Source organism: Onychostoma macrolepis, chromosome 02, assembly GCF_012432095.1.
Source record: "Onychostoma macrolepis isolate SWU-2019 chromosome 02, ASM1243209v1, whole genome shotgun sequence".
NCBI classification, from domain to species: domain Eukaryota; kingdom Metazoa; phylum Chordata; class Actinopteri; order Cypriniformes; family Cyprinidae; genus Onychostoma; species Onychostoma macrolepis.
In genome coordinates this window covers 16,717,207-16,732,135 of record NC_081156.1, presented here as the reverse complement: position 1 = coordinate 16,732,135, position 14,929 = coordinate 16,717,207, and the positions used below count along the sequence as shown (strand labels likewise).

Here is a 14,929-nt window from a genome sequence, read left to right as displayed (position 1 = left end):
CTGTTGCTCTGCCGTGGCCACTCACTTGTGTTGATGAGGAACTGGTTGGACACTCCAGGGTGGTCCACGTCATGTATTGCACTGGCAAACATTGCGGCCAAGATCTCAAGGTCGGTGAATACAGCCTAGCAAAACAGAATTGCAAATATGAAACATCTTGCTTCAGAGACTAATGAACAGATGATGAAAAGGGAGTTGACTGAGACAAACCTCCAGGGCAGGGGTGGACAGCAGGACATTGGTGGACTGGACCACGTCAGCTGCGTGGATGCTATTATGGTATGCTACATCTGAGTGGTAGTTCTCCTCCAATGCCATCATGTAGGTAATGAATGTGTCTACAGGGATTTTGAAGGATTTCAACAGGTCTCTTTCCTGTGGAATAGAGGTTTAAGACATTTGTTATTGTAATGCTTTGACCGAAACTACATGAGAAAAGTTTTTTTATTCCACATTTTATACCTGGAAGATTGTGTACATTGCTACCGTAAGGGGTCGGTTTCCAGAATACCCAGATATCTTGAAAATATCCACACCCCATTTGTCAAAGTCCTCCAACTCCTGCAAAAGGGAGTTGGATGCAGTTTAAAACAGACTTTGTTATAATTACTGCAGATAAGGTCCATGTTCACCATGGTGATTTTAGTTTGCTGATAGGGTGTTTTACTGGCCGTGAGAGCTCACCTTGGCCAGCAGATCTTCCTGGTCAGTGCTGATGCCAAAGCGTGGGATGCTGGAAGCTGCGACACTGGAGCTGTGTGTGGGTTTCTTCACTCCACTGATCTGAGACATGGGCCGCTTTTTCTTCTCCTTCTCCTTGGTTGGGGGGGACATAATCTCCATATCATGTTGCTTCTCTGCAACACAAGTTCATTTTTATAACTACATGCAATGACAGACAGCTCATTAAATGCACATTGAAAACCTGAAAAAAAAAAAAAAAAAAAAAAAGCAGTTTAAACTTAAAAGTTTTAGGATTCAAAACAAACAAATGTTATTATGTAAATTTGTAACAGTGACGATGTTAAGTCAAAATGTCCTGCCAGTTTGAGCAAAATAAAGCTGAAATGATATCAAATACAAATACACAATTTTGCGGGAAACTTTAAAAGTGTAAAAAATTAGAACTGCATTAGCAACTAACTGAAATAAGCTGAAGTACTAAAATTACTAAAACTAAAATAAATTAAAGCTAAGTAGTTGTAAATGTAAAAAAATAAAATTAAAATAAAAAAATCAAATAAATAAAAATATTACATTAAATATAAAAATAAAAACACAAATGACAAAAGCCCATAAAATCACTAAAACATACTAAATTTAAAATAACTGAAAATGACTAAAAACTGAAAATATAAAAATGCAAGCTGATTAAAAATATTAATAAATATTATTATAATAAATAAATAACACTAATAATTTAGATTTTTTTTCCATAAATAATATTTTGTGTTGTTCTAATAATATAATTTGAAATGAAAACATTTGTATTAAATTAGAGAAAGTACAATATAGTTGGTTTTACCTAAGAAGGTGCTGGAGATGAACTCTGAGACCTGGTTTCCTGACTTGCTAGTCTCTGACAGCTGGGTTAGTTCTCGATTCAGCATCCTTTTGAACTGCAGAAAAGGACACAAGAACAAAACAATTACACTTTGAGAATCAACATCTCCAATCCACTGTATTTCATTTGAATAAATCCATACAATTCATTAGAGCCTTTCCATACAATGCCTAATGGAATCTATTAAAATCAAAACATTTTTATTCTACAAAGTGTGCTGCAAAACATTACATGACATACTACTGAATATAACTGCATTAAAGAGTGGCAGCAGGCCTTCATTCAGCTGCCACAGTCACCCAAGATGAGGGGCTGGACCAAGCAGGAGGAGTGCCTTTCATCTGTGTAGTGCTATTATGTAATCATACACGAGGTTTCAGAATGAAACACTTCCAACTGAGGCAGCAAAATGTACAGTAGTACTGTAGAAGCCACACACACACACTGACATCAGAAACACCCCAACACACCCAAACTGACATCCTCACAGCAACACGCTGCACCATCTGTGATTTATAGAGTGTCAACGAGAGCATCCCTCTCAACTTCAGATAAAAACAATGCAAGAGCTTCTCCCAAGAGCAGAATCACAACACGAGCCTTACCTGAACATACATCCATGACACAGAGAGCAAGTAACTGACGTCTGGCATCTCAGCACCTAATGAAGCTTTAACAAAACAGAAGCTCCGTCCGGCTGGTGCACATGCTACAGACACGTTCCAGATCGCCCGAGATGCCCGCTTCAACAGCAGTCTAGCGGTCCAAACCGAATGTGGCGGCACTGCAGAGCTCAGCCCAGCACCGGGAGCTCCAGCTGCCATGGGCTGCACCTGTGGCAGGCTGAGAGCGTGTGCCGCTGGCTGGAGCGAGTCTGCATCGCTGCCGCATGCTCTGCTCTCCTACTCTGCCTGATTCATGTGTAAACAGAGAGATCAGGCTCCTCCCAGCAGCCCCCTCTCTCTCTCCCTCCCGGCAGGTAGCTCCCCACTCGCTGCCGCATGCCGGCCAATCGGACGGGTTTTGTCACAGAGGCTGGGTCAGGGGGAGGCGTGCGATTGGCTCGTGGCTCCAGGGCACATGCAGGGGATGGATGGGGTGGATACAGGGGGCTGGGGCTGCACCATGTGCACTTGGTTTGAAGATGAAAGCTCCAGGAGCCGCTTCATGTTTTGTGCGCATGTGTGTGGATGTGTTTTCCATTGTAATGAGCGAGGGAAATAAATTGATGCTCACTCTGACAGAGCAGAGCAGGGAAAACAAGCAAATGTGAGGCATTTTTATATATTCTGAATGTTTTATATCACACTAATGCGTCATATATGAGAAATTGTGATCCGCATCAACATTTTTTAGATTTAGATTTTGATTTGTATGTTAAAAAACATTGTTCTAGTATCATGTTTTTGTATTAAACAGCAGGACTGTTTTCAACATTGTTAACAATAAGAAATGTTTCTTGAGCACCAAATCAAATTATTCATTAATCATAATCGTGACACTGAAGACTGGCTGCTGAAAATTCAGCTTTGCTGTCACAGGAATTAATTACATTTTAAAATATATTAAAATAGAAAACAGTTACTTTAAATTGTAATAATATCTCATGATTTTACCATTAAGTACTGTATTTGTAAACAAATAAATGCAGCCTTGGTTAGCATAAGAGACTCCTTTCAAAAACAGCAAACGTTTGCAAGGTAGTACTTTTCAATTATCCTTGCATCCATTATTTATCATAACATTAACTCATCAGGACAAAATGTACATAGAATATTTGATTATTTTACATTAATGACAACTTAATTTAATATAATAATTTATGTTTGACAAAATTTGCATAAATCTTTTTCTTGTCTTTTTATGATTTCAATGTGCTTTCAAAATTAAATTAGCAAATGTTTCCATTTATTTTAATTTAATAATATACTGCATGATGCATCATAATCTTATAAAGTTAGCAATTTAGATTGTTTCAAGAATTGTTTCATCTTAACCGAACGGAAATATGGCACTGCAAATTTGACGACAAAAAAATGAATGTCTACAAAATGCAGTACTTTTATTTGAACCTAAATGTAAGGTTTTTGCATGCTCAGTTTTTATATTTTTCATCTCAACTAGTGCAGGGTGATTGCTGACCATGCAGCAGATAATGTTAATGATGCTATCAAGAGTGAAAACACTCAAACCTGTGTTCATATGTGCGCATGTGTGAGAGTATGTATCTGCGGTGCACGTGGTCGCTGCGTGGGTGGGCTAATCACACGTCACACAGGCTGTGAAATCCCCAGCAGGAATGAGTGGAGATAGACGGGGTGGGGGAAGCAGATTCATCCATGACTCCACTCTCTCATTCAAATTTTTCCGCACACGATGTGGAAGGGGGATGGGAGTGATTCAGAACATGCATGAATCCCATTCCCATCTAAAATAGACATCTGACGCATGTGTAATTCATACGGAGGCATGTTGAGTATTTGGGTGCTGTTATTAGCAAGAGTTGATGTATTGTGTTAGATGGTTATTAGCACTTAGGGCAAGTCCCTGGGTGAAAGTTGGGATATTTGAGGCCTGTCAGTAATGAATCATCTTTTATTTTGGAAGATTTACCTTGTTAGATGCCATCTCACTGACTGAGTGACGTGTCTTGAGAGTCTCGAGCTGTTCGAGACACCAGTCCAGCTCATCCAGAGTCTCCACTGCCAACTTCTGAAACGGCTCCTCTGCAAAATACAGCACAGCATTGTTACATTCATGACTACAGAAATGTGTTCATCATCATATGTATTAAAAATAAACTTTGTACTGTTATCTTTTTCTACAAGAGTTTGTTGTCTAACCTGGAAGGCTGGTCTTGCACATGGATGGTGGGTTGTTTCCAGTGGATCTCCTGTGGAGATTTGTGTCAGTGGAGATCAAGCATGACTTTGAAAGCATTTGAATAGACATTACACTCTTTATTGGGCCTTACTTGCTCGGGACACGGTCTTGCTGATAGGTCAAAACAGCAAAGTTGCTCCGCACAGTCCTCAAACTGGCAAGGACCTATGAGAAGAACAATAATGCAGGTCCGTGCCAAGAACACATCCTTAGTCCTTTCTTTCTTTTTGAAGCAATTTCAACTCACTTACAGCTTAATAATTTAGTATTACAAAAATTCCTGTATTCAGAAATCAGTGTTTATTATTGTATTGTTATAGTCCAGCAAAATATCAAAACCGTTAAAAATAGATTAAGATAAAGCAAAACGGTGTAAGATGCTTTCAGAGCACTTTTCTAAGTATGTTGTCTTAAAATTTTTATTGTTTTATAGAATTAAATATAGAATATTTAGTAAACAATTTATAACATTTTATTATATATTATATAATAAAAGTGTATTTATATGAAAAACAATTATATATATATATAAGTGCTGTGAAACGATTAATCGCATCCAAAAAAAAGTTGTTTACATAACATGTGTGTGTACTGTGCATATTTATTATGTATATATAAATACACAAATGCATGTATATTTAAGAAAAATATGTTACGTTTATATAATAAATATATTTATATAATATAATATATATGAATATAAATATATACACGTAAATACATGTAAATATTTTCAAAATATATGCTGTATGTGTGTGTCTTTATATATACATAATAAATATACACAGTACACACACATATATTATGTAAACGAAAACTTTTATTTTGGACGCGATTAATCTTGATTAATAATTTGACAGCACTAATATATATATATATATATATATATATATACATATACACACACACACACACACACACACACACGCATGCTCAGAATCATTGGTACCCTTAGTAAATATGATCAAAGGCGGCTCTGAAAATAAACCTGCATTATTAATCCTTTTGATCTTTGATTTTTTTTTTTATCACAAAAATCTAACCATTCATTGAACTAAAACATTTGAAAATGGGGGAAAATATCATTATGAAATAAATGTTTTTCTCAAATACACGTTGGACACAATTATTGCCACCCCTAGAAATTCTTATAAGTAAAATATCTCTGAAGTATATTCCCATTCATATTCACAATTTTGAGCACTCCAGGGTGATTATGAACATGAAATTATCCAGCCGTGGCTTCCTGTTTCACTGAAATATAAATAGGAGGGAAAACAAAGCCCAAATTCCCTTAATCATCCATCACAATGAGAAAAAACAAATAATATATTTCTGATGTGCAGCAAAAGATAATTGAGCTTCACAAATTAGTGAAGTGGCTTTAAGAAAAGAGTGAAGTAGCTTTAAGTAAAGAGCTAGAGCAGTGAAAATTCCCATTTCCACCATCAGGGCAATAATTAAGAATTTCCAATCAACATAAAATGTTATGAAACTGCCTGGAAGTGGTGTCCTAATGCACGGTGAGGAGGAGAGTTTTAGTGGCTAAAGACTCTAAGGACCACAGCTGGAGAATTGCAGAAAATAGTTGAGTCTCGGAGTCAGAAAACCTTTGAAAAAAATTGTCAAACAGCACCTACATCACCAAATGTTGTTTGGGAGGGTTTCAAGAAAAATTCTCCTCGCTCATCCAAAAACAAACTCCAGCATATTCAGTTATCAGACACGACTGGAACTTCAAATGGGACTGGCTTCTATGATCAGATGAAACAAAAAAATGAGCTTTTTAGCAGCAAACACTCAAGATGGGTTTGATGAACACAGGGATAAAAAGTACCCCATGTGTATAATGAAATATACTGCTGTATTTTTGATGTTGTGGGCCTATATTTCTGCTGGAGGTCCTGGACATTTTGTTTAGACACATAGCATCATGGATTCTATCAAATACCAACAGATAAAAAAATCAATAAGTGACTGACTCCGTTAGAAATCTTATAATGGGCCATGTTTGGATCTTCCAACCGTACAATAATCCAAACAGAAAACCTCAAAAATAACACAAAAATGGGTCACTGAGCACAAAACCAAGCTTCTGCTGGCCATTCCAGTCCTCTGACCTGAACCCTATAGAAAATGAGTGGAGTGACCTGAAGAGACGAAGCACCAACATGGAGCTGGGAATCTAAAGGGTCTGGAGTGATTCTGGATGAAAAAAAATGTCAGGTGTTCTCTAACCTCATCAGGCATTATAGGAGAAAATTTAGAGCTGTTAAACTGGCAAATGGAGGTTTAAAAAAGTATTGAATAAAAGGGTACCATCAATTGTGGCCAATGTGTATTAGAGAAAAACATTTATTTCATAATGATATTTCCCCCCATTCTAAATTCTTATTCGCCAATGAAAGGTTAGATTTTTGTGAATTTTTAAAATAAAAGATAAAAAGGATTAACAGGATTAACCTTCTTTGATCATATTTACCAAGGGTACCAACAATTCTGACCACGTATATATATATATATAATCTTCTAAATAGTTTTAAACCTAAATTTCACACAATTATGTCTTACAGTAAACTTAAACGGCAAGAAACAATTTGAAAGTCTTAACATATTATGCCATTTTGCTTCTCAAATACATTCATGTTATTTTTTCAATGTTTAGGTATTATTACTTGAAAACAAGATAAAAAAACAGGTTCATACAATGATTTTTGCAGCGAGCAAGAGAGAATAAATGTTACATAGAGAGGTGACCTAGAAAACGAAAGATTTGTGTAAAACGTCTGGCTTGTCTGAAATTCTGCAGCTCTTTTGGAATTTCAAAAGGACATAAAGGGTATCTGATTTCCAAAGCCATGCAGATTTCTCATCTGTCAGCATCCATATCGACAAACGCGGTATTGGATTCCTAGCCTGTTTTGTAAACCGAGTACAGTGGTGACGCAAATCCCACGTAAAGCAAGCTGCATAAGAGCGGAAGGGCTGTTCCCGCCAATGCCAAAGGCAGCACACTCCACTTACACAAAAAAAGACACTTCTAAATATTAGGAGATTAATCTCTCTTTAAAATATAGGGAGAGCAAAGTCAAACTACCATGTTCCTCAACAGAGAAACCACATGACGCCAAGTCCATAAATGCCCATTAATGTCAGATCAACTGCGCAAGCTTTCATTTTCAAGGCCCACTCTAATACTAACCTGTGCAAATGGTGTAACTATCATGTCTTCTCCATGTCTGTAAGAGAAAAACACATTAACAAATCACAAATCAAACATAAAAATGGCATATTGGAAAAGACAGCTCTTTAATCTCCCAATAATAAAAGGAGGCACATAAAATTACTTAAGGATCAGTGAAAAAGAATGACTAAGAGTTTAAGTGTGGAGACTTAAGGATGTGGTTGGCTTCAGGTTACAGCACACCATCATTCAAAAGAGCAAGCGGTCGGTAATACGCTTTTGATTAACATGCAGTTTGGATGGAAATAAAGAAATACAGCTCAGCATAAGGAAGGTACCTCAGATTCTCCAATGGGATATTAGATATCCTACATTAAAAGCTTATGGAAACACGTAATGAAAACACAGATGGGCTCGGATAGGGTGTGTCATGCACGTGTATTTTAGGAGCAGCGGGAGAGAAGCCGAAATAGGGAACACACTGGGAATTGCGTCTTTATTCATATATTCCAAAGCCTCTCTGGTGGCATGCGTAACGCTTATGGTGGTGAAGAGTAAACAGGGGAAGCTCTGAGGTTAGACTGGTCTAGGGGAGAGAACCGGCCTGGATTCTGTAATGGGGGACAGCCCTTTTAAGAGCAGGTCAGTATTGTTCTATATCTTCTCACCGATTTAGCCAGTTGACTTCCCAGTGCTTCAAACTCTCTTCCCTTTGAAAAGACAAGTAAGAGTTGGTGACTTGCGATTAAGCACACTAGTTCACGTCAACCCAACAAACAGCAGTTGTAGGTGGTTGTGTTCACCCCGTTGATCTTGTTTATTGGGGTGGTGTAAACCAGCCTTAAGGTGTTTCGATTTGAGCGACTAGCTTTTACGCAGGCTGGAAAAATAAACTGCAGACAAAAAAAAACGAGAATGTGGTGCCCCTTTTTCCGACTTGAAATCCCGGCAAACCAGAGCTGACATGCAAGCGTGCTCAGATGGAAAGAACAGCTGGAAGTGGTAATAATAAGGAGTTTTTAACCAGCGCCTTGGATTTTCCAAAGTGACTGAGCAATACGATTTGATGTAATACACTATTAAAAAGTGTGTCTTGGGAGAACCGTGTTTCAGACATAATCAACCAGCTGGAGTAAGTCACATCTGTTATGAGGCAAATGCTTACAGTCCTAATTAACAGAACTCTTCCAGCCACAAAAACACTGTAGCTCAAGAACACACTTGTGCAGCTTGTAACACGTGAAGCTTGCAGTGACTCAAATAACATGCACATGAAAACTAATTTGTTTAGCATGGGTGCATCTGTTTGATTAAAAACATAGTAAAAACTACTATAATGTGAAATATTATTACAATATAAAATAACAGTTTTCCATCTTAATTTTTTAAATGTAATTTATTCCTGTGATGGCAAAGCTGAATTTTCAGCAGCCATTACTCAAGTCTTCAGTGTCACATGATCCTTCAGAAATCATTCTAATATACTGATTTGGTGCTCAAGAAACATTTCTTATCATTAATAATTTTGAAAACAGTTGTGCTGCTTAATATTTTTGTGGGAACGGTAATAAAAAAAATTCAGAATACTTTAATGAAGTTCAAAAGAACACCATTTATTTTAAATTGTATCATTTTTATTTTATTATTTTGTAACATTATAAATGGCTTTACTGGCACTTTTTATCAATGCAATGTATACTTGTTGAATAAAAGCATATAAAAAATTATTTAAAAAAACGTACAAAAGGTAGTAACTTTTGAAAGGTAGTGTAAATTAAAAATTTATATTTCAAAAAAATAAAGTTATTTTAGAAATTGAAATTTGTTTAAAGAATTAAAAGCCATCATTAATGCATTTAGTATGTAGAGTCCGGACATTTCCTGAGCTACAGTCAGGTCCATAAATATTGGGACATCGACACAATTCTAACATTTTTGGCTCTATACACCACCACAATGGATTTCAAATGAAACGAATAAGGTGTGCTTTAACTGCAGACGGCCAGCTTTAATTTGAGGGTATTTACATCCAAATCAGGTGAACGGTGTAGGAATTACAACAGTTTGCATATGTGCCTCCCACTTGTTAAGGGACCAAAAGTAATGGGACAGAATAATAATCTTAAATCAAACTTTTTTTAATACTTGGTTGCAAATCCTTTGCAGTCAATTACACCCTTGAAGTCTGGAACGCATAGACATCACCAGACGCTGGGTTTCATCCCTGGTGATGCTCTGCCAGGCCTCTACTGCAACCGTCTTCAGTTCCTGCTTGTTCTTGGGGCATTTTCCCTTCAGTTTTGTCTTCAGCAAGTGAAATGCATGCTCAATCGGATTCAGGTCAGGTGATTGACTTGGCCATTGCATAACAGTCCACTTCTTTCCCTTCAAAAACTCTTTTGTTGCTTTTGCAGTATGCTTTGGGTCATTGTCCATCTGCACTGTGAAGCGCTGTCCAATGAGTTCTGAAGCGTTTGGCTGAATATGAGCAGATAATATTGCCCGAAACACTTCAGAATTCGTCCTGCTGCTTTTGTCAGCAGTCACATCATCAATAAATACAAGAGAACCAGTTCCACTGGCAGCCATACAAGCCCACGCCATGACACTACCACCACCATCTTCACTGATGAGGTGGTATGCTTAGGATCATGAGCAGTTCCTTTCCTTCTCCATACTCTTCTCTTCCCATCACTCTGGTACAAGTTGATCTTGGTCTCATCTGTCCATAGGATGTTGTTCCAGAACTGTGAAGGCTTTTTTAGATGTCGTTTGGCAAACTGTAATCTGGCCTTCCTGTTTTTGAGGCTCACCAATGGTTTACATCTTGTGGTGAACCCTCTGTATTCACTCTGGTGAAGTCTTCTCTTGATTGTTGATTTTGACAGACATACACCTCCTGGAGAGTGTTCTTGATCTGGCCAACTGTTGTGAAGGGTGTTTTCTTCACCAGGGAAAGAATTCTTCGGTCATCCACCACAGTTGTTTTCCGTGGTCTTCCGGGTCTTTTGGTGTTGCTGAGCTCACCGGTGCGTTCCTTCTTTTTAAGAATGTTCCAAACAGTTGTTTTGGCCACGCCTAATGTTTTTGCTACCTCTCTGATGTTTTTTTTGATTTTCTTTTCAGCCTAATGATGGCTTGCTTCACTGATAGTGACAGCTCTTTGGATCTCATCTTGACAGTTGACAGCAACAGATTCCAAATGCAAATAGCACACTTGAAATGAACTCTGGACCTTTTATCTGCTCATTGTAATTGGGATAATGAGGGAATAACACACACCTGGCCATGGAACAGCTGAGAAGCCAATTGTCCCATTACTTTTGGTCCCTTAACAAGTGGGAGGCACATATGCAAACTGTTTTCTACACCGTTCACCTGATTTGGATGTAAATACCCAAATTAAAGCTGACAGTCTGCAGTTAAAGCACATCTTGTTCGTTTCATTTGAAATCCATTGTGGTGGTGTATAGAGCCAAAAATGTTAGAATTGTGTCGATGTCCCAATATTTATGGACCTGACTGTATATTAGAGGATAAATGAGACGAATGATACTCACAGCTCACTGGCCGTGGATGAGTTTCGGGACATGGCCTTGGGTGAAAGGTCAAAGTCAGAATCGGACCGATACAGGAAGGACTCCCGCCGCTGACTGTGAGGGAAATTGGCCTGCAGCACAAGGCCGGAGCCTGGACTGGCCTGGGACTCCAGAGGACTGCGGCCCACCGACGGTCCATTCTCAACATCAAAACTGAGGAAAGAAAAACAGAAAGAAAGGGTTCACACAATTCACCTAGGAGATTTCATTATGGATGATTTGCTGCATTAGGATGATTTTTTTTTTTTACAACTGTCTCTATAAGCTCAGTACACACCCTGTGTTAATGACAATGACGTGACCTGAACTCTAGTGCAGAAGGTCACTGAGACCCTGATAAAAATGGTTACACACAAATGCGCAGTGAGATACTCTCTTCTTGTGTCAATCTAGATGTAAGCACTAGCCTTGCGGGTTAATATGACACAGCTAGACAAATAGTAGGCAATATCACAAAACTCAAGATACATTTCAGTGCCTCACTAATACCAAGCCAGCAGCTCTGACACTACATCACTCAAGAAAAAAAGACACATTTACATACAGTGGGGTCCAGAAGTCTGATACCACTAGTGAACAAAACTATATTTTTAAATACAGGTTTTTTTTTTAACATTACATTATAATAAATCAGCACAACAAGTTAAGTGCACTCAAACTGCATGAACTCAAGTTTGTATAAAACCCGACGATCATGTTATCCAACAGGAGTACACCAGTCTAAAAATTCTGGATCATACTGATAAGCTAAAAATATATTCATGTTATAGCCGATAACCAATAAATAGCCAGTATTAAAAAACTACACTAGTTTTTAAAACACACACACACACACACACACAAAACACAACAATCTATGAAGTCAAAAATAATTAGAAAAACAAAAAAGGAAGAAAAATTGTTTCACTCAATGTGACACGCGCTCTTGAGCAAATGGTTCAATTGTTGCTTTAATATATCACTATCCCTTTAAATTAATGCTCATTGATATAATAGGATATATATAAATATATATAAATCCTAAAAACATCTGACCATTTGTGTTAAAAGTCATAAATATACTTATTTGAGTATAGGCACCTAGAAATCAAGCAGAATATTTATTCTTTTCAGTTATTTTACATCATAAGAAATATTTATTAAAACTATTTTAAATATATTTTATTTAAATATATTATATTTTATTTTTTCAAATAAAACAAAAAACATTCTATTTATTAAATTATTAAATTCCATGTGTTTAATCCTCTCATATCATTCCAAACCTGTATGACTGATTGTTCTGTGGTACCTAAAAGAATGTTGGTAATATTGGTAGTATTTATTTTTTATTTTATTTTATTTTTTTACCATACAATGGAAGTCAATGGGAACCAAAACTGTTTGGTTACCAGCATTCTTCAAATATCTTCTTTTGTGTTCCGCAGAACAAAGGGTGAGTAAATAAAAACAGAATTTTACATTTTAGGTGGAATATCCCTTTAAATGCCATGGTATACAGCAACACTGGTAGAATGTAAAAACAGCTACAGCATTCGACCTCATTCCACACACACAGATCTAGTAAGTCTGTCATGGTGAAAGTGAATGAGAGAAATGCATTTGAGATTTCTTCCTCCTCTAAGCCAGTCTGAGTGCGGTCAATCTGTCCATCTCGGTGACAGATTCAGGTTTTGTGGAGTGGGTAAGACCTCCTGGGACACAGAGGCAGCAAAGCTCTGAATGAGCCGTGTTCTTCAAGGTCAATGTGATGCAGGAATGCGAAGCTAAAAATAGCCCCCGCTCATTGACGTGGAAGCATGTGAGAGGCCTAAAAATAACCTCCTCAGGTAAAGTCAATTCCCAATCAAACTGGCACAGAATTGAAACACACCATATATGGTGATTTCATTAATCAATGGTCCTGCCTCTGATGTGCCGTCTGTTTGATAATGATCCACTGCTAATGTATTCATCTACAACATGTTATTAGGTTAATGTGAAGGAGTGGAACAACACTGCAAGTCAATAGCCAATTTTTTTTCTATATTTGGGAGATCAGGAAATGCATTGCATAAATGAATAACAATAACATGATAAAGGAAACAACACTATTTATAGCCTCTGTTTTCCAGTTCAACACGTATTACTGCTGTTTATGCTGCTCAAGTTCAATCGTGTGTTCCAATGTACCGTATATTCAGCTTTTTATAAAAATAAAAAAATAAAACGTGTATTATGTATTATGCTTTATTAACCTTTTTATCTGCATGATAGTCACATTTGAGCATATTAAATATTTCTAAAAGGTGCTTTGAACATAATATCTGGTCATCTATATATTATAAATATAGACAACATTTTTATTAGAATTATAATTTAATATAATTCATATATAGTAATATAATAGTGTATATTCATAATAATAATAATTATTATTATTAAAAAATAAATACTATGTTTACTATTTATTAGTGTCTATTAAAATATAATATGAATTACAATTATAAATGTATAAATTTGCCAAATTTCATGTATAAAAATATACCCCCACAAACACATATGTATATATAGTACTTGTTATTTTTAATAATATTAATAATACACAATATATTTATTAGAATTACAATTTAATATAATTTATATATAGTAATATAATAGTATATATTCATAATAATAATTATTATTATTATTTAAAAATATTTACTATTTATTAGTGTTTATTAAAATATAATATTAATTCAAATTATAATGTACAAATTTCATATATAAAAATATATTTAACCCCCCACAAACATATATGTGTATATATATATATTAATTACTTTTAATAATTGTAATAATTTGTTTTCAATAACAATAATGATATATAATATAATATAATATATATTTTAAAATGTAATAATAATAATGTTAATTATTAATAAGAACATTTATTTTACACATTTTTTTTCCTGAACTTCTACCGTCTACCTCTGATCTAGAGCACATGCAAACCACCCTGCAAAATACATATAAGTACAATCTCCATCTCAATCGCATGTCCTCATTCACATCTTTCACAGATGTTGCATGAGGACAAGACGGATGTCTCTAACACGGTCTTACATAATCAACCCAGTGCACCCTATTCATGTGACCGCATACAGGAGCGAGAGACATATAGACAGAGACAGCGAGAGAGAGAGAGAGAGAGAGAGCAGCATTCTTCTGAATGGACAAAACAGATACACAATAGCTCATCTCTTCACACTACTGTCACACTACTGTATGTTCTGGCGTGAGGGGACATCGTATCCATCTCTAAAAATACCTGTGCTTGGGGCAGAGGCTGTCGCTTCCACTTGGTTTCTGCTTCCGTCCCTCATCTCTAATGCTGTGTCTCCTATGGGTCCCTGTGCACACTCAGAGAGAGGTGCTTCTGCAGAGCTGCTGCTATAAATAGCCCGTCTCTGTGCGAGGGATCCGAGCAGAAGCGCTATATTTAGAGCTGCAGGTAGCCTCAGATTCTTCCCCCCATTCATGAATATTTATGGAGATTTCTGCTGCGCTATTTTTAGCCCATGCATCTATCCACCCACACATTTCCATGTTGCCATTTTAAGACATCCTCCGTCAAAAGGGAATGTGGGAATTTCATCACTTAGTGAAGCTGTGTTTTCGATGCTGTTTTTGTACTGCATGTGCAAACTACGTCAGTGCATATAGGAACATCAGCCA

General features: G+C 36.6%; 1 protein-coding gene across 6 annotated transcripts in view; it reads right to left on the bottom strand.

Annotated features, from left to right (window-relative positions):
- pde4ca (phosphodiesterase 4C, cAMP-specific a) overlaps nucleotides 1-14,929 on the bottom strand; it is a 46,911-nt gene that overhangs the window by 4,296 nt on the left and 27,686 nt on the right. For all 6 annotated transcript variants that reach the window (XM_058753131.1, XM_058753123.1, XM_058753150.1 and 3 more), the window contains 10 exons: nucleotides 11,192-11,383; nucleotides 7,650-7,686; nucleotides 4,539-4,612; nucleotides 4,408-4,457; nucleotides 4,178-4,290; nucleotides 1,526-1,619; nucleotides 685-857; nucleotides 463-561; nucleotides 211-375; nucleotides 26-125 (listed from right to left, as the gene is read on the bottom strand). In XM_058753131.1, coding sequence (XP_058609114.1) covers nucleotides 26-125; nucleotides 211-375; nucleotides 463-561; nucleotides 685-857; nucleotides 1,526-1,619; nucleotides 4,178-4,290; nucleotides 4,408-4,457; nucleotides 4,539-4,612; nucleotides 7,650-7,686; nucleotides 11,192-11,383 — 1,097 coding nt within the window. The remainder of the gene's footprint in view (nucleotides 1-25; nucleotides 126-210; nucleotides 376-462; nucleotides 562-684; nucleotides 858-1,525; nucleotides 1,620-4,177; nucleotides 4,291-4,407; nucleotides 4,458-4,538; nucleotides 4,613-7,649; nucleotides 7,687-11,191; nucleotides 11,384-14,929) is intronic.